Source organism: Chrysemys picta, chromosome 6, assembly GCF_011386835.1.
Source record: "Chrysemys picta bellii isolate R12L10 chromosome 6, ASM1138683v2, whole genome shotgun sequence".
NCBI classification, from domain to species: Eukaryota; Metazoa; Chordata; order Testudines; family Emydidae; genus Chrysemys; species Chrysemys picta.
The window spans coordinates 28,581,960-28,608,012 of record NC_088796.1 but is presented as its reverse complement, the minus strand read 5'-3'; the positions used below and the strand labels follow the sequence as shown (position 1 = coordinate 28,608,012).

Below are 26,053 nucleotides of genomic sequence, written 5' to 3'. Positions count from 1 at the left end.
GGAGAGGCACCACCTGGGTCCTAGTGCCCCCAGAGTGCAGGGGATCACCTCTGCACTATTGTTGATCCAAAGCAAGTAATGGGGACAGTGGTGGCCCCAACTTGGACCCATTTCCCCCCCCCCCCTCCACCAGGGCAGCAGTCCCTGCTTTGGTTGCTTCTGCTCCTACCGGCTGGAGTCTCTGGCTGAAATCATGTGAATCTCATGGGTTCAATGTACAAACAGGTGAAATGCAGTCGTTTTGACTTCACTTTGAGTTTGTCCTTATTTAAAACTCAGGGGGATGAAACAGTGTTGCTTGAAATCAGAGAAAATATCCACATGTAAATTGTATATCCCTTTCTCAATCAAAACTGCCAAGTTTCACACTGGCCAATTGTGCTTGCCTGGGGTTACACCACAGTCAAGTAAGTAGATTGTGTATACTTTAATTGAAGTCATTGAAGTTTTATTCATGTAACTGAGCAGAATTTGGCACAATATCTTATTAAATAGTCTACCCCGACCAAGACAAATATTTGTAATAATATTTAGTGCTGATATTTAGTACTCTAAGGGATAAGTTTACTACTGGCATAAGTAGGTTTTACTGATGTCATGAGGATCTCTACAGTTTTATAGGGGAAGCATCTTCCCAAAGATAATTAGATTTAAGATTTCCAAGTTGCTAGAATGATTAAATATCTTATAGTGCCAAAAATTCTGAGCCTTTCTATGTCTGAATGTAGTAATTATTGGGCAGATATTAAATTTCTGGGAAATTGTTCTGCAAATAATTGCTTGTCATAGGCATTTAGAAATACATTTACCAGTAGAAAATGCAGATACGTGATACACATGTACAATACAAAAGACAGCTGAATTGGACACAATTAGAAAAAATATGCTTTCTGAGCCAAGTGAAGGTAAGAACAAGGATGCAAACATTCAGTGGAAACATGTGGAAAGTACCTATGCCGTTCATGGGTGGATAGGTACAAAGCCATAGACAAAGTCCAAGAAAAGTCCTAAGAAATATTAGGGAAATGAAACTTTTGGCTAAATCCTGATGTTCTAAATCATGCAAAATTCCCATTGAAATTAATGCACATTTGGCCTGACTAAGCATTTAGGCCAAAATTTTCAGAAGTGGCCATTCATTTTGGGTGCCCTGCTTGAGACATCTTATTATCAGAAAAAACAAACAGGAGTACTTGTGGCACCTTAGAGACTAACAAATTTATTAGAGCATAAGCTTTCATGGGCTACAGCCCACTTCTTCGGATGCATATAGAGTGGAACATATATTGAGGAGATATATATACACACATACAGAGAGCATGAGCAGGTGGGAGTTGTCTTACCAACTCTGAGAGGCCAATTAAGTAAGAGAAAAAAACTTTTGAAGTGATAATCAAGATATCCCAGTACAGACAGTTTGATAAGAAGTGTGAGAATACTTACAAGGGGAGATAGATTCAATGTTTGTAATGGCTCAGCCATTCCCAGTCCTTATTGAATCCTGAGTTGATTGTATCTAGTTTGCATATCAATTCCAGCTCAGCAGTCTCTCATTGGAGTCTGTTTTTGAAGTTTTTCTGTTGTAAGATAGCCACCCGCAGGTCTGTCATTGAATGGCCGTTGCTGACTTTGAGTTCCCATTGAATTCAGTGGGTACAGGATCAGTTCCAACTTCAATAGGAACTTGTGCTACCAAGGGTCAGTTTGAGTATCTCAATATGTCCTTAGGGACAAAAGAAACTACTGGGAGGAAAATAAGCAGCAGACAGAAACAGCTGAAGCAGGAAGCTGCAGCTTCTGATGATGTCATCAGTGCCACTTTTCATATATATATATATTTTTTTTTACTCTGGACATTCTCTCCCATCTACTGATTTGTTGTTTGCTCCAACATCATCCTGCGCCCTCCCTCAGTCTCTTTTTTTCAGCCTCATCCACCTGCTTTCCTCTCCCTCCCTTTGTCTTTCTATTTAGCGAACAAAATCCCAAGCATGCAGAAACTGTAAGTCAGGTGCCCCGAGATCGTGAGACTGGTTTCGGAATCATGAAATTTTCAAAACACAGTTTTGTTTTCTTTTTCTTTGCCTTCTGGTTTCTGATTCCTATGGGTGCCCTTGCTTTGTGGTTTCAAGCTTTTCTCTGCCACCCTATGGGCTAGAAACTTAAAAGTCGAGATTCTGACGCAATGTCTTGATTCCAGCTGTGGCTGTAAAAAAAACACCAAATACTGTGAGACCCATGATAAAATCATGGGAATTGGCAACACTGACCGAATCCCCTACCTCCCCAAACCACCCTGAAAAAATTAAAATTAAAATGAATCACGGAACTAACATGATAGTTGCAAACCATGGCACCTACCACTCTGCTTGCATGTTACATTCCTTCCTCCCAGCTCTGTTTGCCACGTCTATGGGCTGTACATTCTTCAGAACACGGACTGTCACTTATTCTGTGTTTGTACAGAATGAATGAAAGGGTCCTGAGCTCAGCTGTGGTCCACACTAACATCATACAAGTAATAATTAATAAGAATACTTTTTGTCTATCATGCAATGAGACATATCCTCTAGAATGTAACCAAGTGCTTGTAATCTCAAGTGGATTGATCTCAGGTTTCATTTGTGCTAGTTTACCCATGACCAAAGAAACATAAAATATAATGTATTTGACCCTTTTTACAATATACAAAGGGAAATGAATATATTCTCAGCCTTTTTGCTTCTTGTCGTGAACCAGAGAATAAGGGTATTTAGTGTCTCATTTTTTTTTCTTTCTAGAATTCCAACTTTATTAGGGTCCATAAAGTGATTGCAGTTTCAAACTTCACAATGAAACAGTCAGATCTGCAGCTTTCAACTATCTTTCTAAAGGCACTTAACCACCTGCCTTTGGAGTACAACTATGCTTTATATAGCAGAATTTTTGATGACTTTGGGACTCATTACTACGCTTCTGGATCAATGGGTGGCACATATGACCTTCTTTATCAATACAGTGCTGAAGAACTGAAAAATTCAGGTATGTAACCTTTGTGAGAAAAAAAGCCATATGATCTATTTAGTAGCATATATATATATATACCTATCATTCTGCTAATCGTGCCTGTGAGAAAAGCACTGCCCCATATTTTCATGTTTTAGCGTACACAACTCAGTAATCCTATATGGCTCTCACACAAAATAATGTCTAACCTCACAAACTTACGTAGGTCTAGGCTTTACCAAGGGAAGTGATGGATTCTCCTCTTGATGTCTTCTAGAACAGATGCTTTAGTCAAACCCCACTTATTGTTCTCCATGCAGAGGTAAATGGGTGAAATTCTATGGCTTGTGTGCCTCAGGTCAGACCAGATGAACTAATGGTTCCTTCCAGCCCTAAAAGCTATAAACCTATGAAAATTATTAGCAATTACTGTTGGAAGTAAATTCCTTAGAAAGATAATCAAATCATTAAAATGGAGAGAGCATTCTACAAAAGCTGAAAACCTAACTTCTCAGGTTAAAGGCTGTGCTCCTGAGTTATGATACTGTTAACTTGCCTGGCCACTGCTGGTTAATAAAACAAAGTGTAGTCGGGTGCGTCAAGGAACTACCAGCAACATCAGTACATACTCAGACAGGTATGGTAAATATGGCTCTGTCTAACATTGTTGGTACATGGGGGAATAGCCGGATGTCTCATGAAACAACAATGAGGGTGAAGGAAGAAATCCACAATACCTAAATCGTCTTCAGGATGTAACTGGTGGGGATGAGAATCTCAGACATGGAGGAAACTAGTGAGGTGTCCTAGGTGAGGAATGCCATGAAATAGATGTAGACAAAAGGGGCGCCATGTAGAAACAGGGATGCTGTTTAGTGTTTTGTGTATAATATTTGATGCTTAATGCCATCATTGCTGTTTAATATTTCCCAGGCTTGACACAGCAAGAATCGACGGGATGTGTCCGGGTAGAAACAACTAGGCGTGTGTTTTTCAGAAAGAAAAAGAAAGTACATACGACGTGCACCACAAATAAACTGACTGAACGCCATGAAGGTCATTGTGATGAGAACTAAGCACTGTGCACTGTTATTTACCATGGGGGGATAGTATCTGACAGTTATTGGGGTGAAACCCTAACTTCATTGGAGTCAATGGCAAAACTCCCATCAATTTCAGTGGAGCCAGTTTTTCACCTTTTCCCTCCCAAGTCAAGCATTATGGCATTGTGGCCCAGATCCTCGCCCCTGTTCCATCCTGGCACATTTTCCCAGCTGAGGAATCCTCTCTCACAAAACTAGTATAGCCATCTCCTATGCTACCTCTCTCCACATTTTCAATGTAAGGCCATGCTGGAGGTGGGAAGGCGACATGTCAGGACTGGTCTGGCAAACCCGCGTGGTGGATGATCATTTAAGGACTATTACCAGCTGTCAGAGATTAAAGCAGCCCCCAAGCTGCTCTCAACTTTTCCATGGCCGAAGGTGGCACAGAATCAGACAGAGAATCAGGAATCCATAACTAACTTCTCAACATCCCCCTCTTCTCTGGTGCAACAGAGACTGTACCCTATGCTTTTAGTGTACTTCAGGTATATTAAAAGAACAGTTTATTTTCTTCAAGTGTCAGGTAGTCATGCATCCAGCATAAATGGAAAGAACTCTTTGATCATCTCAGGCCAAATATGCCTTCCCTCACTCATGTGAGTAGTGCCATATGAAAGACAACCAAACTATTGAGATGTGTAAAGAAAGCAAGAGTTGACACTCCTGTCCTAGCCCATTCGCTAGCCAGCATGGATTGTTCCATATGGTATATTTTCTACTCATATTGTACTATGTCCTATCTAGTTTTAAATGTCACCAGGGAAGAGGCTTTCATCCCCTTCTTCTATGAGAAGTCCTCGAGATTATTCCACAATCTACTAAATTTCCCCATTGGGATATTTTCTTTGTGTTCAGACTACATTTTTCTTTCTTAATTTCATAACATTACTCCAGTTATGCTCCTTGGATCTGGATGAGTAGTTTCTCTGCACTGAGTTGTTTACACCTTCAAGTATTAGTAGAAAATTACAAAGGATCCCTTGGTCATTCTTGCCAGAGTCACATAAATGCCAATCGGACTACCACTGTCAGTAGCAAACTTTCCATTGACTTCAGTGGGCGTGGGATGGGAGAGAGAGCAAGAGGGATGACCATCTCCCTACCCTATAATTTGGTACCCCTGTGTCACCAGCAAATCCTATTGGCTCTTCTTAAAAAAACCCCAATCCTTGGAGTTTGCATTGTATGCAATAGAAAAGTTGTGGTTATGTTTTGAAAAACCTTAATTTTAATCTCATTTTAGGATCATTTTTGCAGTCATCTGAACGGTCTATTTCACTGGTAAAAGGTGGAAGGGCAGAATACGCTGCAGCTTTGGCTTGGGAGAAAAAGGGGTCTTTCCCAGAGCATACAGTATTCACAGACTGGGTGGAATCAACAAAGGACAATCCTATTGTGATTGATTTTGAGGTAAGAAAAATACTAGCAAGAAAATAAAGGCCATCATCCTTTAGGGGATCAAAGACTAGATCTGGGGTTCTCAAACTTCATTGCACCGTGATCCCTTCTGACAACAAAAATTACAATAGGACCCCAGGAGTGGGGGGACCCAAGTCTGAGTCCACCCAAGCCCTGCTGCCCTGAGGGGATTGGGATGGGGGGGCAAAACCAAAGCCTGAGCTCCACCACTCCAGGAGTGGGGGCCGAAGCCCAAGGGTTTCAGCCCCAGGCAGTAGGCCTGTAACCTGACTCCTGCTGCCCCTCAGGCTTTGGCCCTGGGTGGTGGGGCATGGGCTGCGGCCCCAGGCCCCAGCAAGTGTAAGCCAGCCCTGCAACCCACAGTTTGTGAACTGCTGGACTAAGACCCTTCGTTCTTTTTCATCTTGTTCCCTGGAATGAGACTGGGGATTATTTCACATATACAAAATATTTTAGAGAGTTTTGTAAACATTTGCTAGAACTACTTTTTGTATCCCTCAGCCTGTTAAATTAACTCTCCTTAGTACTAGGCATCCAAATTGAAGGGCGCTGGACAGCCACAGGGAGTGAGGGGAGTCACTGGGCCTATTTTCAGACATCATTGGGAAGGAGAAGTCCCCTGGAGCTTGGTAGTAGGAAGTGGTTGTTTTGGGGAAGAAGGAAAGCAATGCACTAGCTGTGTGCAGAAAGTTAGCTGACTTCCTCATTGTGCAGACTCCATAACCACTCCTAGTTTGGAAAACATAGACTGTAACTAAACAGTAAATGTAATATTGGTCCCATCACATTGCTCACTCCTGTATATTACTGCATCTCTCGCGAGCGTACATGACCTCCATGTCTTTGTTTACACCATCTTACCAGGTGTGATTTTTAAAGTGTATATTGCTAATTCCTTGCCACTTGCCCATTAGGCTCTCACCCCTGTGAAGAGGAAAATATAGATATGGGTGTTCTATATGTAGGGAGTTTTCATGTCCTGTTAAATACCAAGAAATTGCACCATGCACCACACTCCCAGTATCTTATGCACATAGCTTTGTAGGCTCTGATGTCTTTAAAAAAGATGCTTTTTTTTTTTTTTTTTTTAGCTATTTGGGATATGTTGATGCCCTGCAGCTATCCATAGCAAGAAGTCAATACAGCTAACTCTGTACTGCAAGGAAATTTTCACTTTACCGTTCATTATATGATCTTCTGCTATGTGCTTGTCTTTTAGCTGGCCCCCATCCTGGATTTGGTGAAGAACTTCCCCTGTGCAGTGACTAAACGGCGCAACCTCAGAAGAGCGCTTATTGAATACATGGACATATTTGACCCTTGTAAATGTGCCCCCTGTCCCAATAATGGCAGACCTGTGTTGTCTGGAACAGAGTGTCTGTGTGTGTGTCAGGCTGGAACCTATGGGGATAACTGTGAGAAACGCGCACCAGATTACAAATCAGGTATTTACAGTATTGCCATAACAATGCAAATATGCTCCTTCTTTCTAGCTGCACAATTTAATGTTAAAAGTTAAAGGTGGTTGGAATCTGGAGTTCACAGTCCATGAAATTCCAAACTTTCACATTTCCATTCCATCAGAACAAAATATTGAAATTTCAAAGTTTCCCACCAAGGAAAATTCCACAATTTCATTTCAAACAAATCAAAATGATAGTTAGTTTTGACCTTTATGAAATGTTTAATTTCGATAGGTGGAAGTAGTTTCATTTTGATAAGATTAAAACATTTCGTTTGGACTTTGTTGGCTTGACTTTTATGTTATATTATAAATTATGAAAGTTGAGACATTTCATAATTTCGTGTTACTCTTTTCATGCCATGTCAGAACAGTTGAAACATTTCAACTTTTATATTATTAAATTATATTTGTATTTTATTTTGTAAATTGGCAATTGATTATAAATTGGCATTCTTTAATTAGTAAGTGATAATCTTAATGATAAGTGTTGAAGTGGTTTGGTATTTCCTAATGTAATGTGTATAATAAAAAAATACACAGTTGATTTTTTATTCTGTATTTTTATTATACGTATTACAATAGGAAGTTGCCAATTACTAGACCATTACAAATGACCAGTTACTCCACCAATTACAAAACTAATTAGAATACCAATTACCAATTTCAAAATAAAAATAAATCAGGCAAGACAGGCAGTCAGCCAGTGGCAAGCCAGCTGGCCAGTGGCAAGCCAGCCAGGGAGCCAGGTGGGGAGCCCAGGGAACCATGGGAGCTGGGTGGGCAGCTAGGGCCGTCCAGGGAGCCAGACATTTGGGAATCTGGGAAGCCCAGGGAGCCAGCCACCCAGGGAGGCTGCTTACCATGGAGTTTGCTGCCCAGGAATTTGGCAGCCTGACAGCTGGCTAGCCAAGGACCCTACTAGGTGGGCATGTGGACAGCCTTCTCCTCCCACCCACCCCCACCCCCATCGCAGGTGGGTGGGTGGACAGGTAGGAAATCAAGCAGCCTGCTAGCCTGTCTTCTCGCCTGGCATCCATCAGAAGTGAAATGTTTTGATTGTATCAAATCAGCGTTATCTAGTAGAAAACTATTCCAATGGGAAATTTTCTACCAGCGCTAGTGGAAAGTGCTTCTATCAATGTCCTGATTTAATCATATCCATATTGTGAAGATGCATTTTGAAAGTGAAAATCTATATTATGACATATATGTACATGTGTGTATATAAGTGTGCAATCTCCTGTTTATAATAGCATCTAATAATCTGGTGTCCAACATGAATCTGTATTTATAATATTTTTAAAATGTGGTCCTTGTACAAGTGAAAGTTTAAGATCCCTGGCTAGATCTAAGAATTACTGCTTACGAACCCCACCTGCAAATTCAGTTTAGTGCTGATTGTAACTCTATTCCAATACTCAGCTTTTTTGGGCAGGGCTAAATTGGGTTTGGGGTTTGTGACAAGGACAAATGCGTACAAGGGTTTAGCAAGGTACTACTGTATTTATTTTTCATTCATGACCTGTATAGCTAGGTATACAGAAGCAAAAAGACATTAACCCCATGTATTGCCTGCAGAGATATAATCTGTAGATTTAATAATTCATATTTCAAGGAAAAGCAAACTAAAAGAATTAAACAGAAGATGGGCGAAGGTGATGGCAATTTAATTCTGATTTGGATCTGGAGTAAATTTGGGATTAGGGATATCTTCGCTCTGGAATTCAGGTTAGGAGTTGGATTTCAAGGCACTAACATCTCATGAGCTGTCTGAAAAGATTTCTAGCCTCATGGAATCACCAAATGGCTGCATATATGGTGGAACTAGAAAATAGGCATCATCTGGTTTTGGATATGACCTGGGACCAAAACTGTGTAAAGAAAGGAATATTTAGACTCCCCTGAAATTAAAAGTTCAATTTTTGGTTTGGCCCATCTCTGTTTAAAATTTAACCCCATAAATAACATGTTTCTCTGCTAGGAAACAATGCAAATACTTTTAAATTGTGACTGTTAATCAGCCAGACTTCCTGTTGTATACAGAGTAAGGAAAATAATGCAGGTAGAGTGGAGTTGTCAAGTGGCTGGAGTTTCCTTTCATCTGTTCTAGTTGCAGTAGATGGTTACTGGAGTTGCTGGTCTGCCTGGAGCTCCTGCGATGCTGCTTTCAAGAGAAGAAGGACCCGGGAGTGTAATAACCCCGCACCACTGAATGGAGGAAAGCCGTGCCAGGGTGAACGTGAGCAGGAGGAGGACTGTTACATCTCAATGTTTGTGGACAAGTAAGAAGATGGTAGACTGGAATTTCCATTTCCTGATGGGTTGGGATTGAAGATGCCTGTTTGGTGACTAGCAAAGATAGGGAATAGTGGATAGGAATCTCCTGCCTGTGTTTCTGTGGATGGGTCTGTTAGAGGAAAATGTCTGATACAAATTTGGTTTGGTTTTGTTGTTTCTTCCCAGAGAATTCCAATAGCATTACCAATATGTTATTTTTAAATGTTTTGTATGACTCCGTCTGACGTCATACAGAACTCAGCAGTTTCTTTTCAGTTGCATACACATTCCTGTCTTCTGAGCTACATGAATTTGGATGTTGCCTCCTCTTCCCACAAGCTTTTGTTTGCTTGCTTTGTTTCTTTGCTTGCTTTGTTTCTTTGCTTGCTTTGTTTCTTTGCTTGCTTTTAGGTTTGAATTCAAAATCTCAAAAAGAAATGTGACCAAAACTACTGAGGTCCACCTGGTTCTGCTTTGAAACATGAATTTTGCAAGGTTTCAATGTAAAATCATAAATCCAACCCCAGCCTGGGTTTAGTTTCTCATTCAAAGGCTGAGTCTTGAAGAGCAAACTTCATAACCATAGTTCACCACTGGTGCATTTTCTCTGGTGGTCACAACACTGGTAACAATCAGTGGAAGCTGCAGAGGTGGGACTGGGAGTTGTACTGTCTCTGTTGTAATGACTATATAGGAGATCCTTTACTGAGGCTGTTGGACACATACAGACCCCCTTGGCTACCTAGCTCCATCACTAAGTAAGGTAACATAGCATGTGCTTCCTCATAGCTAGGCTTGGAGGGATTAGATTTGTATTAGTAAATGTCAGTAAAGATCAATTTCACCGTATACACCCAAACTGACATAAAAATTCCCATCAGTGATAATCAAAATTTACACTTCGGCAAAGTAAAGTTCTATGTGAGAACTTATTAGAGTTTGATTTAAGGATATTTATTTTGAAATGTGATGCTGACAGTTTGTGTTTTAACAGTTATAAAGCTTTACATTTTAAATCTCAATGGCTGCCATTAAATAGTCATCAGGTGTGTCCCGCCCCCCACATAGTTTTCCACAATTATGAAAAGTTAGTCAATAAAAATTAAAAAGTGCTTAAAATAAACATTGATATTCACCAAATTGTAAAAAAATATTTAAAATCTAGTTCTGCCAAGCCTACTCATATCCACACACTGGGGGCCTCCTTAGTCCTTGCCTGAACTAGGTAGTCAGGGAATAGACTTTTGACTACCTTCCATATGACCCAACCAACTGATGATGAACCCTAATACTGACCAAACCACTTGAGCTCACAGTCACCTTTTAGAGGTTCAGCACCATCTTCTGTCCTCCTTGCCCTGTTTCTCCTAATTTAAGAAAATTAAATGGGTAAAATTCTCTGCTAGTCCAGGGAAGTTATGATGTCAACAGAGAATTTGGCCCAATATCTGCTTCTCTGTTCCCTGGGCTGCTTTCTGCTAATCTGGCCCTTGTCAGCACATGGTACTCTTTCCCTTAGTTTCAATGGGTTATAGTAGGGGAGAGGAGGAGGAAAGAATGCCCAGCTCCCCCTTGCTTTCCCTGGTTTGCGGGAGCAGTATTCCCTGCCAGCTTCTCCTCTCCCTTGGCTTATGTTGGGAGAACTCTCCCTACTGTTTCAATCTACTTTAACCACTCCTTAGATTGCATCCTTAGCTACAAACTCTTATTTTTCAGAGGGGCTCCATGTGTAAATGACAATGAAGCAAGAAAGGAAGTGGACGTTTTCATTGGTGAACCAGAGTCTGGATGTCTTAAGCCATCCCCACCAGAAAATGGATTTCTCAGGGTGAGAGGGTTGTAACGCCTGGGATAAGGGTGATGTGCAGGGATGGAGAGCTTCAAGAAGCTCCAGGTTTGCAAGCCTCACAAACTCCTTGCTGGGTTCACAAAACTAATTCACATTCTACAAAACTTTGTTTCCTTTAATTGTATCCAAAGATTAGTACATGACACCAGCTTGAACAACTTGATTCCACTTTATTTAATAAATACATTTTTAACCGATTAGAAGCTGATATTATGTACCACTATTTGCGATATAAAACATCACAAAAGCTAGGCTGGCATTAGTAGGTTCACTTTTAAATATAGTTTTTTATTTAAATTTTCTTTCTTACCAACTTTACTCCTTTTTTTCACCAAAGTCTTCTATATTTGGAGGCTTTTTTCCTACTGATTTTCTTTTCCATGTTTTTTTCATTGACTGTTTTCTTTCTGCTCCTAAAAATCCCTTCCCCGTCTCTCAATAACTAAATTCATATTTCATCTTCACTTTGGACTTGTTGGGTTTTGGCTACATGGAAGTGATAGGACAAGGAGCAGCATACTATCAGCTAGGTGTTGGAGTGATTGATGAGAACTTACTGCTTCCTCCAGTAAAAGCTTAACAGAAGAGATTGAATATACAAATCTACTGCAAAGAGAAAAATTGAGAGAGATTTAAAAGGCAAGGGAAGCACTATTGTTGAGATACTGATGCATGTCCATGTATGCGCCACAAATGGGTAGTAGAAAATCATGCATATGCAGCACTAAAAATTGTATTTACATTTCTGGGATCAATATTTTTATGTTGACTGACAGTTTCTTCAGTAGATCTTTTACCATAAACATAGAGATAGATCTACTGTATCTTGCATACCTGCTGTGTTAGCAATCATACTGCTGAATATAGGGCAAGCTACAAGGCTCCCCTTTGTGTGGGGGCTTTCTCCCAATCACAGATCTGTAAAAGAACTCAGCAACAACTAAAACAAAGGATGGGTGAAGGATATAGGACCCAATTCACACAGCATTTTTTGTGAACCCTAGCTTTGTAACCAATGTGCCCATACTAATGGGGTGAATGCATGACAATATTAGCGCCTGGATGGACAGACAAATGGGATGCATGGCTTTCGCGTCAGAGAAAGGAAAAAAAAACTGTATGACAATTGCAGTACTATGATCCTGAGAATCTGTTTCTTATGTCAGTGAGTATTCCACTTACAAAGGATTTGATTTAATTGTAGAATGAAAAGAATCATTATGCATTTGGGGAAGAAGCTGAAATCGCCTGCATGACTGGATATGATCTCATTGGCTATCAGTTCCTCAGGTGTCTACCAGATCATACCTGGGCACAGCAGCCTGTTGAGTGCCAATGTAAGAAAGAGGAGAACAGTTAGGCTCAACAACAAAACTCAGGAGGAGAATATATGTAATAAACAATAGAATGGTTCCATTTTTAATAAAATAATCTGTAATTGTGTCTTAAGAAGAAATTAATGATTGATAGAAGTTAGAAATCGCAAAAACCTACTGGGTCACCATATTTGTTCCCTTTCCAATGCGGGATTGTTCCTATAGCATATTCTATAAACAATAAGATACTATCCTGCTGGGTACTATAGAAAGCCTGAGGACAGATACTTTCTAGTTCCTTTTCTAGTCTGATTTTAAATGTCTTCAGCAACAGTACTTGCATTTCACTTCCAGACCTATCCAAGGGAGCTGTAAATTTTATGACGATCAGATTGAACAAACTAGCATTCTCAGGATTGGATAGACACACAAGTTACATCGGATGAGATTTCCAAAGCAGTCTCTAGGGTACTTACACATACCTTTTCCATTAATTTCTATGGAAGATGTGTGTCTAAACCCCTAGACTGTTTTGGAAATCTCAGCCATAAAATCCATATCCTGATGTGCTTGCAGTGTAATCAACAAGTAAAGCTAAAACAACTTCTGAATCTATCAGTGAGAGAGATTCAAATAGCTGGCAAGAACCCAATGCATTTGCATTGTTTTGAATCTTCAGGTTGTACTTTTCAGCATGAATTTCTTATTGAATATATTTACAACCTTTCTAGCACCATGCACTTTATTAATAATTACATATTGTAACTAGTTTGATAAGATTCTCTAATTGCCTGTTTTTAATATTTGTAACATGCTGTACCAGCATTCTACAAGTTTTTTTAAGCCATTAGGCATACTTTATTATTCCTTTTTAGTAACTGATAGACAAATGTAATATATGGAATGTTACCATGAGAGCAGGTCAAAATTTTCCAAAACTCAAAATTATGTGTTTTGTTTTGTTTTTTAAGCCAAATTTTAGAATATCAGATGACAGAGGAGGTCAGCGTTATTGTGAAAATGGTCACAACATTTTTTAAATAGATCCATTTTACCCACTTTAATTACCGTGTTTATGATCACAAAATGATATACTTATTTGAATTGTCTTTTTACTATAGCATCAATGTGCCCTAAACCATCAGTATCTGAGGGCGTCACAATCTCCCCATTTAAAAATGAATACAAGGTTGGGGAAACCATCCAGCTACGCTGTCCAGCTGGCTTCATTGTCACTGGTGAAAAGCAGTACACTTGTAGGAAAGAGGTATCATGGACACCACCTATACTGAGATCACTTACCTGTGAAAAAGGTTAGTACCCCTGTTCTGCCTGTGACTAATATATTTTCATTTCAGATAACAGGGTGGGATCAATAACTTTTTTTTAACAGTGTAACTCAGATCTGATTTAACTAACTGTGGAGCATTTCATGATGTGTGGCAAATTTTAAAGCCAGAAAGGATCATTATAATCATCCAGTCTGACTTCCTGCATAACACAGGCCATAGAATTTCATACGGTTATTCCTACGTCGAGTTCATCCTTATGACTGAGTTATAACCGATCACTTGTTAGCAGTGAAGTTGTTAGGCTGCAGATGGACTTTTTTCTTCAACTGTACCTACTAGGCATTGTGAAAGCTAGGAGATGGTGGTATTTATGTTTGATGCAAAGGAAATGTAGAACTGGATGTCACCTGCATGGTGCTGAAACCTCAGCTTGTGTTATCTTACCAGCTCTCCCCATAGCTTCATATAGATCAATTCGCCCTTGTGAGACTGTGCACATGCAGGCTTTGGAGGTGAAGGAACAGTTGTCCATAATGGCCCTCTGCTTTGGATGAAAGGAAGCACCTGAGCCATTTTTGGGTTCACCCTTGCAGCTTTTTGGAGGAAGTACAGGCGTATGTGGCGATCACCCATATCAAATGCCACAAAGATGTGCTTCCACTGCGTCTGTGGACAAGAGGAGATCATCCACCACAGCAACACATTCTTTAAATACCATATACCATGCCTTGCCCTGAAGCCTGACTGAGAGGAGTACAGGTTACTGGCAGCTGACACTGTTTTGGCTACCTTTTCCACTAGCTTGCTTGTAAAGGGAGATTAGAGACTGGGCTGTAGCTTACAAGGTCTCCAGCACCATGCAATAGTTTCATTAGTATTGTCTGACTTATTTCATATATTATGGTGTGTGGTACTCCCCTAATCCTCACTCATCCCCAGAAGTGTTCTTATGGAGCTTGCCTAGTCTGGAAAGCAAACGTGCTATGAAGCTGATTGCTTACTGTCTGGTTCACCATTCTCCGCTGCACATTGTTTTGTCTCTCTGGCCACACCAGACTGCTCATCATTTTCTTTACATGCTCAGCAACTTTTCTTCTCAGCCAGGCAAATTCCTTTGCCAGGTGCTTAGCGCTGTCCAACAGGGTTGTGTTACTGAATTTTATTTCACGCCATTTTGCTCTTCCGATCTCTTCAAGGGCACTTGTCTATTTTCTTAAACAGGGAACATCATCACCACTGACCCTGTTGTAAGGATATGTTCTTTTACATCTAACCCAGATCCTTGCAGGCTGAGGAGCCTTGAACGTCTTAATATTTAATGTGGGGGGTATTTCATGTGACATCTAATATTTAGAAGTGCATTTTTAAAGGAGAAGAAATAAGACTTGTAATTATAGAAACATAGAAATGTAGGGCTGGAAGGGACCTCGAGAAGTCATCAAGTTCACCCCTTGCTCTGAGGCAGGATCAAGTAAACCTAGACCATCCCTGACAAATGTTTGTCTAATCTGTTCTGAAAAACCTCCAATGATGGCAATTCCACAATCTCCTTTGGAAGCCAATTCCAGAACTTAACTACCCATATAGTTAGAATGTTTTTCTTAATATCTAATCTAAATCTCCCATGCTGCAGATTAGCCCATTACTACTTGTCCTACCTCAAGAGGACATGGAGAGCAATTGATCACAGTCCTCTTCATAACAGCCGTTAACATATTTGATAACTGTTATTATGTCCCCCCTCAGTCTTCTTTTCTCAAGACTAAACATGCCCAGTTCGTTAACCTTTCCTCATAGATCAGGTTTTCTAAACTTTTTATCATTTCTGTTGTACCCGTACGGACTCTCTCCAGTTTGTTCACATTTTTCCTGAAGTGTGGCACCCAAAATTGGCCACAATACTCCAGCTAAGCCTCACCAGCACCAAGTAGAGTGGGACAATTCCCTCCCATATCTTACATATGACGCTCCTGTTAATACACCCCAGAATGATATTCACCTTTTTAACAACTGAATTTCCTTGTTGGCTCATATTCACTGTGTGATCCACTCTAAATCCAATATCCTTTTCCACTAGTTCTACACCTCGCTACTTATTCTACATTTTGTAGTTATGCATTTGTTTTTTTTCCAAACTTGTTTCCAATCAAGTTAAAGCCTTGAAAGTTAAGCCTAGCCCTGGCCCACATCCTGTTCTTGCAAAATGGTCTAAGAGTGAGCCACCCCAAATGGCAATTATGGAAGATGTCACATGGCAAGTTATATGGTTAACTGGAAGCCTGCCATGAATAATGGTTTCTTTCCATTCCAAAGGAACATCTGCGCTTACTGTTGCTGTTGCCTGTGGCTTCAAAGAAGCTGTAGCAAAGGTTCTGAAAGTAAGCGATTAAATGAACTGGATCTTTCCCTTTACTTTTCAGCTTCTTCCTCGCATTTCTTGCTCTACAGTTTTCAGAAAAACAGGAGAAGACCATTGCACATACCTAGTTGTAGTTCTCAGACAGCAGAGCTGGCCCCAAAATTTCAACTTTTCCTGTCTGCGAGCTTCACCACGGTTAACTATCCCTTTGTCAAGACATGGCCTGAACATTTTGAAAAAATCCCATGAAACAAGCTTTCAAGACCTTCCCCAAGGTTAACCAACTTCCATCCATCGAGCTCACAGCACTACCAAGCCAGACCATGGTAATGTGCTCTTTACCTTGGAATCTACTTAAGAACCCACTTGGCAGTATCTTGAACTCAGCAGAAATCTGCTGCCTACCTCTTCGGAAGTGCAGACTAGAGTAGATGCATGACACCTGCATTCTTTGAATTGAAAATGGTTCCCAGACAACTTCTAGGTACAGCTCAAAGATTTTATCTTCTATAAAGACCTGAAGGCATGGCCATCTTGGGGACTGCCTATCTCTTTTTATGCCAGCTGGGTTCCACTGGAATGCCCTTCCCTGTGTCTCTCCAGAGGGGAAGTCCGGCATATGGGCAGCAGGGCGTTTTCAGTGGATAGCCTTTCATTTCAGAATTTGCTCTATCCTACAGTCCATCAGAGTCTGAGTCTGAGGATTTTTTGTGAGACGTGCTTGTTCACTCCAACTTTTGCTTTCTTTATCTGTTCAGTGGTGAGAGTGGTAGAGGCAGTTTGGTTTGTGCCAGTCACAACGGTCATGCATGTTAATTTCTGTAATTCTCCAAAAATACCACAGTGATGAGAACAATGTAAATAAATATATTCAAAAATAACCGTAAGTCTTGTAAAATAAGCCAATAGATAACAGCAAGGGAAAATGGCACCACTATTTGGGTACTATTTCAGCTCAGGGGAAGATTCTTTTGGCTGAACTGACTTTGTGCTTTACAACTAGGTGTGGAAAAGCTCTTTTATGTTTTCTGTGTAGGTGCTGAATACAGAGCCCCCCTCCCCCCCCGCATGTCCCATCCCCTTCACCTTTCAACTTTTTGAAATTCTGTCCTTTGTGTGGCGTGATTTCTATTCACACTTGCATTGTTTTTTAAGATTGTTTTTAAATGTTGGAATTACACTTGGGTGTCCCTGCTAACCGAAGAACAATATGTATCACCTCTTGTTATGGGTGGTCAGGCTAAATTAAAATAAACCCTTTCTAGTTTCTGTTCATCTTTTTATCAGTTATTTCAGGGAGTAGCTTTGACAATACCATCTTTCTTTTTCAGATGAGCAAACTAAAGCTAGAGGTAACTGCAGCCCAGGACAAAAACAGGTTGGATCTCAATGCGTTTGCATGTCTCCAGCACAGGATTGTAGGTAAGGTATATACCGTATTTGGATATAAAGCCACAGTCGTTCTACGGTGGAGTGATTCATTGTGAACAAACAGGGAAAGTTAAAAATGAGAATAGCCATGGCATTCTTGCAGCCTGTTCCAGACCTTAGCAAAACAGCCACAAGACAGAGTCCAAAATACAGCCATTTTTATAGCTTATAAAATCCATGAGCTAGCAGCTGTTTTCCTGCAGATCATCAATGGCATCCGGCGGTCAGCATGCCACAATGCCATCTCCCACCATCTGGACCCGCAGGCTTCCATTCTTCCCTCCCCCTCACCTAACTTCTTTCCAGCCACTGACTTCTAAGAGGTCAGCCATCTAGCTTTCCTATCAGCCTGTGTTACCCATGTGGAGTCTCACCAGGTCTGGTTTTGATAGTTGCCATTGTGTCAGCTCTTTGGTTTTATGCCTCTTGTGTTTGGGTCTTCCAGTGTATTCTGCCCCACACTCACCTGATGAAGGCCTCAGACTCAGGGAAGTCTTGGGTTGTGCCACATTTGAAGTCAGCAGCCAGACTTGCTGAACTCCTGTGAATTTTTGCAGGGATAAGTGAAGGGTCTTCTGGTGATTGATTTGTTTTTTTTCCAAACCAGTTTGCCCCATCTTCCTAAGGCCAATTATATGAATACAACACCTGTATTCCTTCTGGATTTTCCCAAACATATTTGGTGTGAATTGACATGGCTCTCCTGAGGTCCGGGGAGATGTACTGATTTGCAGCAGCTGAGAATCTGGCCCGGTGATGATGGTTCACTTCTGCCAGACTGATTAATTTGAGTATATCCAGTTTGGCTTATTCTAACTGGCTAAAAAAAACAGCAACCACCTCGAACTTTGTTAGATAGATGTGTTTGGTCACAGGAGTTTTTTTACTTACTGACCCTTTTATAAACTACTCTGATGCCACATTTGTTTGCATTTGGAGGAAATCACTTGTGCTGCCATCCCAGATATAAATAACTGTGGGCTTGTTAAGCCATCTGTAGGAAGAGAGGACAAACAGGAACAGGGAGCCTCTACCAGCTCCAAAGAGGAATCACAAATCAGGGAATGATGGTGTGGAGAGCAAGCCACTTTAGAAAAGAAATGGGGAAAAAATGGATTTCCCCTGAACTCTAGACCTAAACTTTAATTTTTGGAACATCACCATACCACAAAAAGCATAGAAGAGCACCAAGCTTAAAGTAAGCCAAGAACAGTGCTGATTTAGTTTTAGAAAGAAATGCTGTCTGTTTATACAACATCAGCTGTTCAGGCCCCTGAGGCACCAAGGGAACAAATTGTTATCTTGAAGAATTTTTAGCATCTAATTATTTGCAAGCTAGAATAAGGATGTCTGTGTGGTGGACTGGCATGGAGACACTTAGGAGAGGAAGGATTGACCAGTGTTAGAGCACTAGGTAGGGCCATGGAAGACCATGGGTTCAATTCCTGCTTTGCCACAGATGTCTTGTGTGATCTTGGGCTAAGACTTTCTGTGCCTCAGTTTTCCATCTGTAAAATGGGGAGACTAGCACTTCCCTACCTCACAGGAGTGTTGTGGGAGTAACTACATCAAAGACTGTGATGTGCTCGGATACTGTGGGATAGGGGGCTGTATAAGTACCTAAGATAGACATGCAGCTGTTGGTTATAATGATGGCCCTGACTTAACTGCACAGTAGCAAAGTCAATGTATTCTATGTTGCTGGAATGTCTAGGGTTTGACGTATGCCTCCTTCATTTTCTCCAGCCTCCTGTAACATTTTTGTTTTTGTGTCTTGGCAGCCACTACTCTGAAGATGTCTGCGTACTACATGCAGTTTCTGAAAGGCCCTCTACAAAGCCCAGCTGTCAGTATTTAGCTGAAAAATGCCTTAACGAGCAGCCACTCCATTTCTTGCATTCTGGCCCCTGTCATGGTGACACCAACCTGAACTGGGCCATTGAAAGGGCAAAGCTTTCGACAAGTAGCTCAAAGAAAGAGCTCTGTGGATATGACACATGCTACGACTGGGAAATGTGTTCAGGTATGACTGTGCTTTATTGAGATCTTAAACTCTGAATAGAACATTTGACATCCACATCACTGCCCTAAGAGTGAGAGTCACAGTCATTCTGGTCCACATTCTAAGGTGTATCTGAGCTACTCCGAGTTGAGAAGAGCAGAGAGGCACAGGTAGCTTTCTGTCCCTGGAGTGAATTAGAGCAGACTCAGGTCTGTTCCTCAGCACTTCTCACACTTGAAGGGAGTGTAGAGCTGACCACACCAGCTGTATGCCATTTGGGGAGCCCCCAATCCAAAGGGACTCCCAAGCTGAGTCAGTTTTCTATCCCCTTTGTGCTGCCACAACAAAGGAAACAGATAGAGTAACAGGATCTGTTCCTGTGTGATTAAAGACTACAAGGCTCTGAATATTGCATACAGATGGGTCAAATGATTTGGAAACTGTAAGTATTTATTATTTACATAGTACCTTGTATCCAAGCATCATGAAGGATCAATGAGGTAAGTCCCATAACACCAACAGGAGATCCAGCTGGTTACTCCAAAGTTAAATTTGGTCACTTTTATTTTCCTGCATCCCTAAACTAGGTATGAGCCCGGGTCTCCAGCAATAAAAGGTTAGCAAATTAACTCCTTTCCAGTGGTGGTCAGGTACACAGTGAAGGGTGCCATATAACCTAGACATTTAGGGCTTAATTCTGTTCACTGCAACTTGTGTGGTCATTTAAGCCGGTGCAAAGTGGGAGTAAAACCATGCTGATTATTTTACACTCATTCTGCATTGTTGTGAATGGCTACTCAAGTTGCCGGGCAAAGAGAATCCTGCCCCTGGTTCTTGTCAATGAGAACATTTTTAACTACTGTGTATTTGCATTTAAAAACAGTGATTAAAAGTAATGTTTATGGATATAGTTCAGTACATCATAAAGACAGTGGGCCCCGTTCTATTGTCCCGGTGTAATCCAGAGTAACTCTCTTGGCTTTGCTTGCCTTATTCCATAATTTTGAGATTTGGTAATCAATAGAGTTACTCTAGATTTACTTCTGTGGAACTAAAATCAGAATCTGGCTCAGTGTAATTTATGCTGATTGGGGGTGTGTGCGAACCTCAAACTGAGATCACCAAATTCATTTCCCATTGGTCACCAAACAGGGGTACAAGATGACCTACAGGAACTTGACCTTTTAAGGCAATTCAGACCTGTAGCATTATTAATGGAAATTAAGCCACCAATATGATCCTCTGTTTGTTCTTATGATAACATAACCTCTAGTGTTGTGTTTCATGCCATATAAGCAATATTATACAATCTTTCAGAATAGCTACATTAAATCACTGTACTACTGAGTAGCATAGGTTTAGGCAGCAATGTTTCTCTTAGTCATGACTGTATTGTTGTTTTACATAATGGCTTCTTAATGGTATAATTTAAAAATAACTTACGTGAAATCCGCGTTTATTAAGAGCTTTAACGAACAGAGTCAGAGTTTGTTGTGAAATCCCTATGAGGATTAGTGTACAAACATTATTGCAATAGAGAGTCCTGTGGCACCTTAAAGACTAACAGATGTATTGAAGCATAAGCTTTCGTGGATGAATACTCTGACGAAGTGGGTATTCACCCACGAAAGCTTATGCTCCAATACATCTGTTAGTCTTAAAGGTGCCACAGGACTCTCTGTTGCTTTTTACAGATCCAGACTAACATGGCTACCCCTCTGATACTAAACATTATTGCACAACTCTGCTATTTACTGAGTAATGAGGTGATAGCAGTAGTGATTTTCCAGTAAATTTGTGAAATGTTTGTTGGCTGACACAGCACACAGAGCAGCCTTGCCAGAAAAGGGATGGGTGGCAGCCACATTCATTCCTCCACTTGCTTTCGGAGACGGAGTGCTCCAGGGTCAAAGAGCTGGAGTGGCATAAAGAAAAGAGGATAGCCGTGTTAGTCTGAATCTTTAAAAAGCAACAAAGGGTCCTGTGGCTAACTTCTGTTAGTCTTATAAAAGGTGCCACAGGACCCTCTGTTGCTTTATAAAGAAAAGAGACTCCAAAGCCCCATAACTGGCTAGGGGAGGGGAAGAACAGCTGGGAGGCTGCCTCCTGAGGACCCTCTTGCAAACCCCCGCCAAGGGTAAGTACTATAGGCCATGTTGTGTGTGTCAGGGGTGAGGCTGTAGCACGCAGTTCTGCAGGGGTTCTAGGCATCACTGCAGCCCATAGGGCAGCCCCAGAGAGGCTGCTACAATTTAGACAGGCCCCCATGACTGTATAAGTTATTAAAGGCACCTCTTCACTCCTCCTCTCCACTCAGAGTAGCCCAAGGACAGAAGGGCACATAGGTGTCTTAAAGTTCCCATAGTACCCCTTACCCCCGGCCTATAAACTGTGTGCTGCACCTCTTAGAGGCCCAGCACAGAATAGGAGAGCAAAGAAGGGGGAGAAGGTTGGAAGAGAAACAAATTTAAACAAAAAGTGTTTGTTTCCACTGTAAGGGCTCAATAAATCCAAGGCAATGCTTAATTGGATTAAACAAGCTGCCCCCTCTGCTCTTTATGCTATCCAGAATGTGAGGTTTTTTCTTTACTCCATTTTCTTCATATTTCTTCCTTCTCTCTGCCCCCGCCCAGATCTCTTCCCCTTCCCTCATCTCCCAGTACCCTCAACCTTTACTCACTGCTACTAAAGTTCCAGATTTTCAAAATTAAAAATCACATACATATTTACGTCTTCTCTGGAGAGTCACATGTCTCTGGATGAAGGAATGCAACTGTTCCGAAATCAGCTGGGAACTCGTCTCCCCATGTGGCAGATTTGAGGCTGCCCTTTCCAGTCTGACCACAAAATGGCAGTGTGTCGGTGAGAGTTTGGGGTCGGGTGAGGGAACAGAAATATCAGGGGGAACGAGAATTGTTGAGCCAAAATCTGGTCTCAATCCCACTGATGCAAATTAAGATTACTTTCATTATTTGCGATGTAGTTACTTTGGATTTACAGTCTTATAAAAGAAATTGGAGTCTGGTCCATAGGCTCTGACTCCGAGGGTGCTCCAGGGCTTGAGCACTCACTGGGGAAAAAATAGTGGGTGCTCAGCACCCACTGGCAGCCCCACGGATCAGCTCTCCCCCCAACCCCCAAACCCTCCCGCCCACTGGCAGGCCCTACCGATCAGCAGCTCCCTCTCCCTCCCAGCGTCTCTTGCCCGCTGCTGAACAGCTGATTGCGGTGGCCGGGAGGCACTGTGGGGGAGGGAGGACGAGCGGGGGTAGGAAGAGGTGGGGCAGAGGCTGAGCAGGGGCAGGAAGAAGCAGGGCGGGGGTGGGGGCTTGGGAGAAGGGGTGGAGTGAGGGTGGGGCAGAGCGGGGTTCGAGCACCCCCTGGGAATTGGGGAAGTTGGTGCCTCTGGTCTGGTCCATTGTATCTTAGGGTATATCTACTTTGTAGTCGGAGGTGTGAGTACAACTCGAGTAACATACTTTAATCTAGCTAGTGTCTCTAAAAATAGTTGTGAGGACACAGCACCATGGGCTGTACAAGCCTGCCCAGAACGCTGGCCCCTCTACATGCATTCCTAGCCCACACCACACTCTATGCCACCACATCTTCCCACACTAGCTAGATCAAAGCTTGGATATGCACAAGCTGCAATCACACCTCTGATTGCAGTGTAGATGTACCCCTAGAGAAGCTGAACCTTAGAAATGCAGGGCCAGCCAAGAAGTGATTTATATAGTGAGGAAGATCGCCAAGCAAGGTTGTGGGTACAGGGAGATGAAGGAAGGAGAAGAGATCTGGGCAGGGGCAGAGAGAAGGAAGAAATATGAAGAAGATGGAGTAAAGATGAAAACCTCACTTTCTGGATAGCATAAAGAGCAGAGGGGACAGCTTGTTTGTAAAAGAAGAACATTCAGTAAGACCACAGAAGCAAACTATGGAGAAGTCCTATGAGAACATGACAGCCCATCATTTCTTCACAATAAATACATACAGAATAGGTTTGGCTGAACATCTCAAACTGATTTGGGTTAATAGGTTGGCTGTGGATAGGCACAAAAACCCCTCACTTTCCAGAGATATTCAAACCTTTTGTACTTAAACATTTCCAAACCAGTTTGGCTTGTCTATGCAGTAGAGACATTAAAACAGATTATTTTGGTTAAAATCCTTAAGAATGTATTTTGTATTCATGATAGTGCAGCTCTCTCATTCCACTAGTTTTTGAATAGTAACTGTAACTTAACCTTCATAATGGTGAGTGTTACCCACACATGTTCCAATGAGCATAAAATAGATATAGGATGGAGGCCAGCTTTGGTATTCTTGAGGGTGAGCATTGGGAATCACTGCAGAGACAGAGGATATGTAAATAATATATAGAAACAAATAAAATGGGAATAAATGAAATTTACATTTTTAAGTGAGGAAAGGGAGAACTATTTTCTTAGATGGAAAATTTCTGGGGTAGAATGTCAGAAATTAGAAGATGTTCCTGTTAAAAATGAGTAATGAAATCACAGTCACCTGTATGCCAGTAGTGGAGAGCCTAGGATACATAAAAGGAGGTTTAATGAAATATGAGCAGACACAACAGAAGTTTTAAGCATCCATTTCACAGCACTGCTGCATTTGAAAGTAATTGGAAGCATACAGTCAACATAATGTCTTTGTTCAAAACATCCAGGGGCTGATAAAAACTGGCCAGACAAACAAATGGATCAACGAGGTTGACATTTTACTTGCTCTTGAATGGACCAATGTTGTGAAAATACATGCTTAAAACTTCTGTTGTGTCTATTCCCACTGCACTAATATCCAAAGCTGTCTGGAATTGTCATCTGTCAATCTGCAATTTCATTTTCTCTTTCTAGTTCTTTTAAATGTTGCCAGACTTTAAAATACACGCACACCTGCTGGTATTTGCAACTAAAACTGAAACTTGTCTGTTCACAGATTCGCAGTCACAATGTTTCTGCCTGGTACCCTACCAATGTCCAAAGGTTGAGAGCCAGCTTTATTGCATCCAAATGGAATCTACAAGTAGAAAAAGGACAGCCAGTCTCTGTGCACTGGGAGCAATGAAATGTGCCGGCATGAAAATAGCAGTACTGCATCAGGGGAACTGTTTGAATTAACATATTCGGGCCTTATGCAGCCAAAAATATACTTGGCCTTATGCTTCAGGCCATGCAACATAGGACAGCCTCTCCTGAGGAAAGATTGGCTGACTACCCAAATAAATCAAAACAGCAAAAAGCCCCAGAGCATTGTGGCTGGGATTTACAGACTTGCTCATCGGTTGATGAGGATCTCATGTAAATGAGCCCTCTACCTCCTACACCCTACTACGCCCAATTTTACCTTTGTGTCTCTCTCTCCACCTTGCATGCAATGCATGCACCCCTGTTGGGCTGCAAGAATTACTCCCATAGGCTGCAGTAAGATTCTTGTGTGGCTCCTGGAGAGAGGGATGGCAGTTGTCGTATTATCTGTTCAAAATTACCTTGTGCTTTGGGACTGAGGGTCTTTCCTACTATCAACAGCTTTAGATAAGTGGTGGGGACAGGGATTCTGCCTCTTAACTCCTGTGATGCTGTTTGGGTTCTCTGCCCTAGTTTTTGGGACTCTCCCCTCCCCAATCCTGAGGGGATTTGTTGATGGTAGAGGGCTGTCTCCTCTGTCCCTGCCCGCCCAGTGCCCCTGTCTTCTCACTGGCTGAGCTCTATACTGGAGTTCTCAGACAGGAAGGGGACTCTGGGTGGCCCAGCACCTTTACTTTTCCTTTAACGATGGTCAGTCAAACAGAAAGACACTGCCCCCAGTGTTGAAGACCTTAAACAATGAAATGAGCAGTATACAGCACTTCCAGTTGCAGTCATTCCAAAATCCTGAATCAGGCCTCCCCAAAATCATGAGATTGGCTGAACAGTCAGGTATTTTTTTTAAATAAATGTGCAGTTCTCTTTATTTGCCTTCTGGGGTTTTTGTTTGTTCATTTGTAGTTTTATGTTTAGCCTCTAAGGTTCACAGCCTCAAGCTCTCCTTTGCACCCAAGAGAGCTAGAAACCTACTTTCAAAACAGAAAGAGCTGAGTTTCTAACATAATCACCTGACTCCGTGAGCTGAAGCTTTGAGAAAACCAACTAACATCATGAGACTTGCCAGTTCTCACCATTTTATGCAACTCTGATGCATCATGCAGTATGGCTCCTATATCTGGCCATTCGGCTGGGCTGAGTTCCAGACTTCATCCAGGAACAGAGGCATATTTTAGTGGGCACTGAGGCTAAACATGGCATGGCAGTTTTGCATCCAAGGAGGCACTGGCTCCTAAGAGCAGGGGAGCTGTGGAACCTCAGCAGCGATTAACCCAGTAATGACTGCGTAGAACCCCAGGGGAAGGAAGGGAGGAATCCTATGCCAAAATAGACCAAAATATTTTGTTGTGGTGTTAAAATTTATAATAAAGGCAATTAAAAATAAATACTTACATATCTTGACCTCATCTGTTTCCAGTTTATCCAAGGTGTCTCCAAAGTCTCAAGGCTTTCC

At 41.6% G+C, this 26,053-nt stretch overlaps 2 protein-coding genes across 3 annotated transcripts in view; one reads left to right on the top strand and one right to left on the bottom strand.

Annotated features, from left to right (window-relative positions):
- The window catches only part of C6 (complement C6), a 37,865-nt gene extending 11,864 nt beyond the window's left edge, over positions 1–26,001 (top strand). For both annotated transcript variants that reach the window (XM_065550036.1, XM_065550037.1), the window contains 11 exons: positions 2,781–3,021; positions 3,919–4,041; positions 5,335–5,501; positions 6,730–6,955; positions 9,086–9,257; positions 10,969–11,080; positions 12,306–12,438; positions 13,539–13,730; positions 17,400–17,490; positions 19,281–19,522; positions 24,455–26,001. In XM_065550036.1, the coding sequence (XP_065406108.1) occupies positions 2,781–3,021; positions 3,919–4,041; positions 5,335–5,501; positions 6,730–6,955; positions 9,086–9,257; positions 10,969–11,080; positions 12,306–12,438; positions 13,539–13,730; positions 17,400–17,490; positions 19,281–19,522; positions 24,455–24,636 (1,881 nt within the window). In that variant the 3' untranslated portion in view covers positions 24,637–26,001. The remainder of the gene's footprint in view (positions 1–2,780; positions 3,022–3,918; positions 4,042–5,334; positions 5,502–6,729; positions 6,956–9,085; positions 9,258–10,968; positions 11,081–12,305; positions 12,439–13,538; positions 13,731–17,399; positions 17,491–19,280; positions 19,523–24,454) is intronic.
- Positions 14,886–26,053, bottom strand: part of LOC135972348 (myb/SANT-like DNA-binding domain-containing protein 7) — a 554,005-nt gene continuing 542,837 nt past the window's right edge. The window contains exon 3 of the mRNA XM_065550039.1: positions 14,886–14,898. The gene's annotated coding sequence lies outside the window, so the exon portion shown is untranslated. The remainder of the gene's footprint in view (positions 14,899–26,053) is intronic.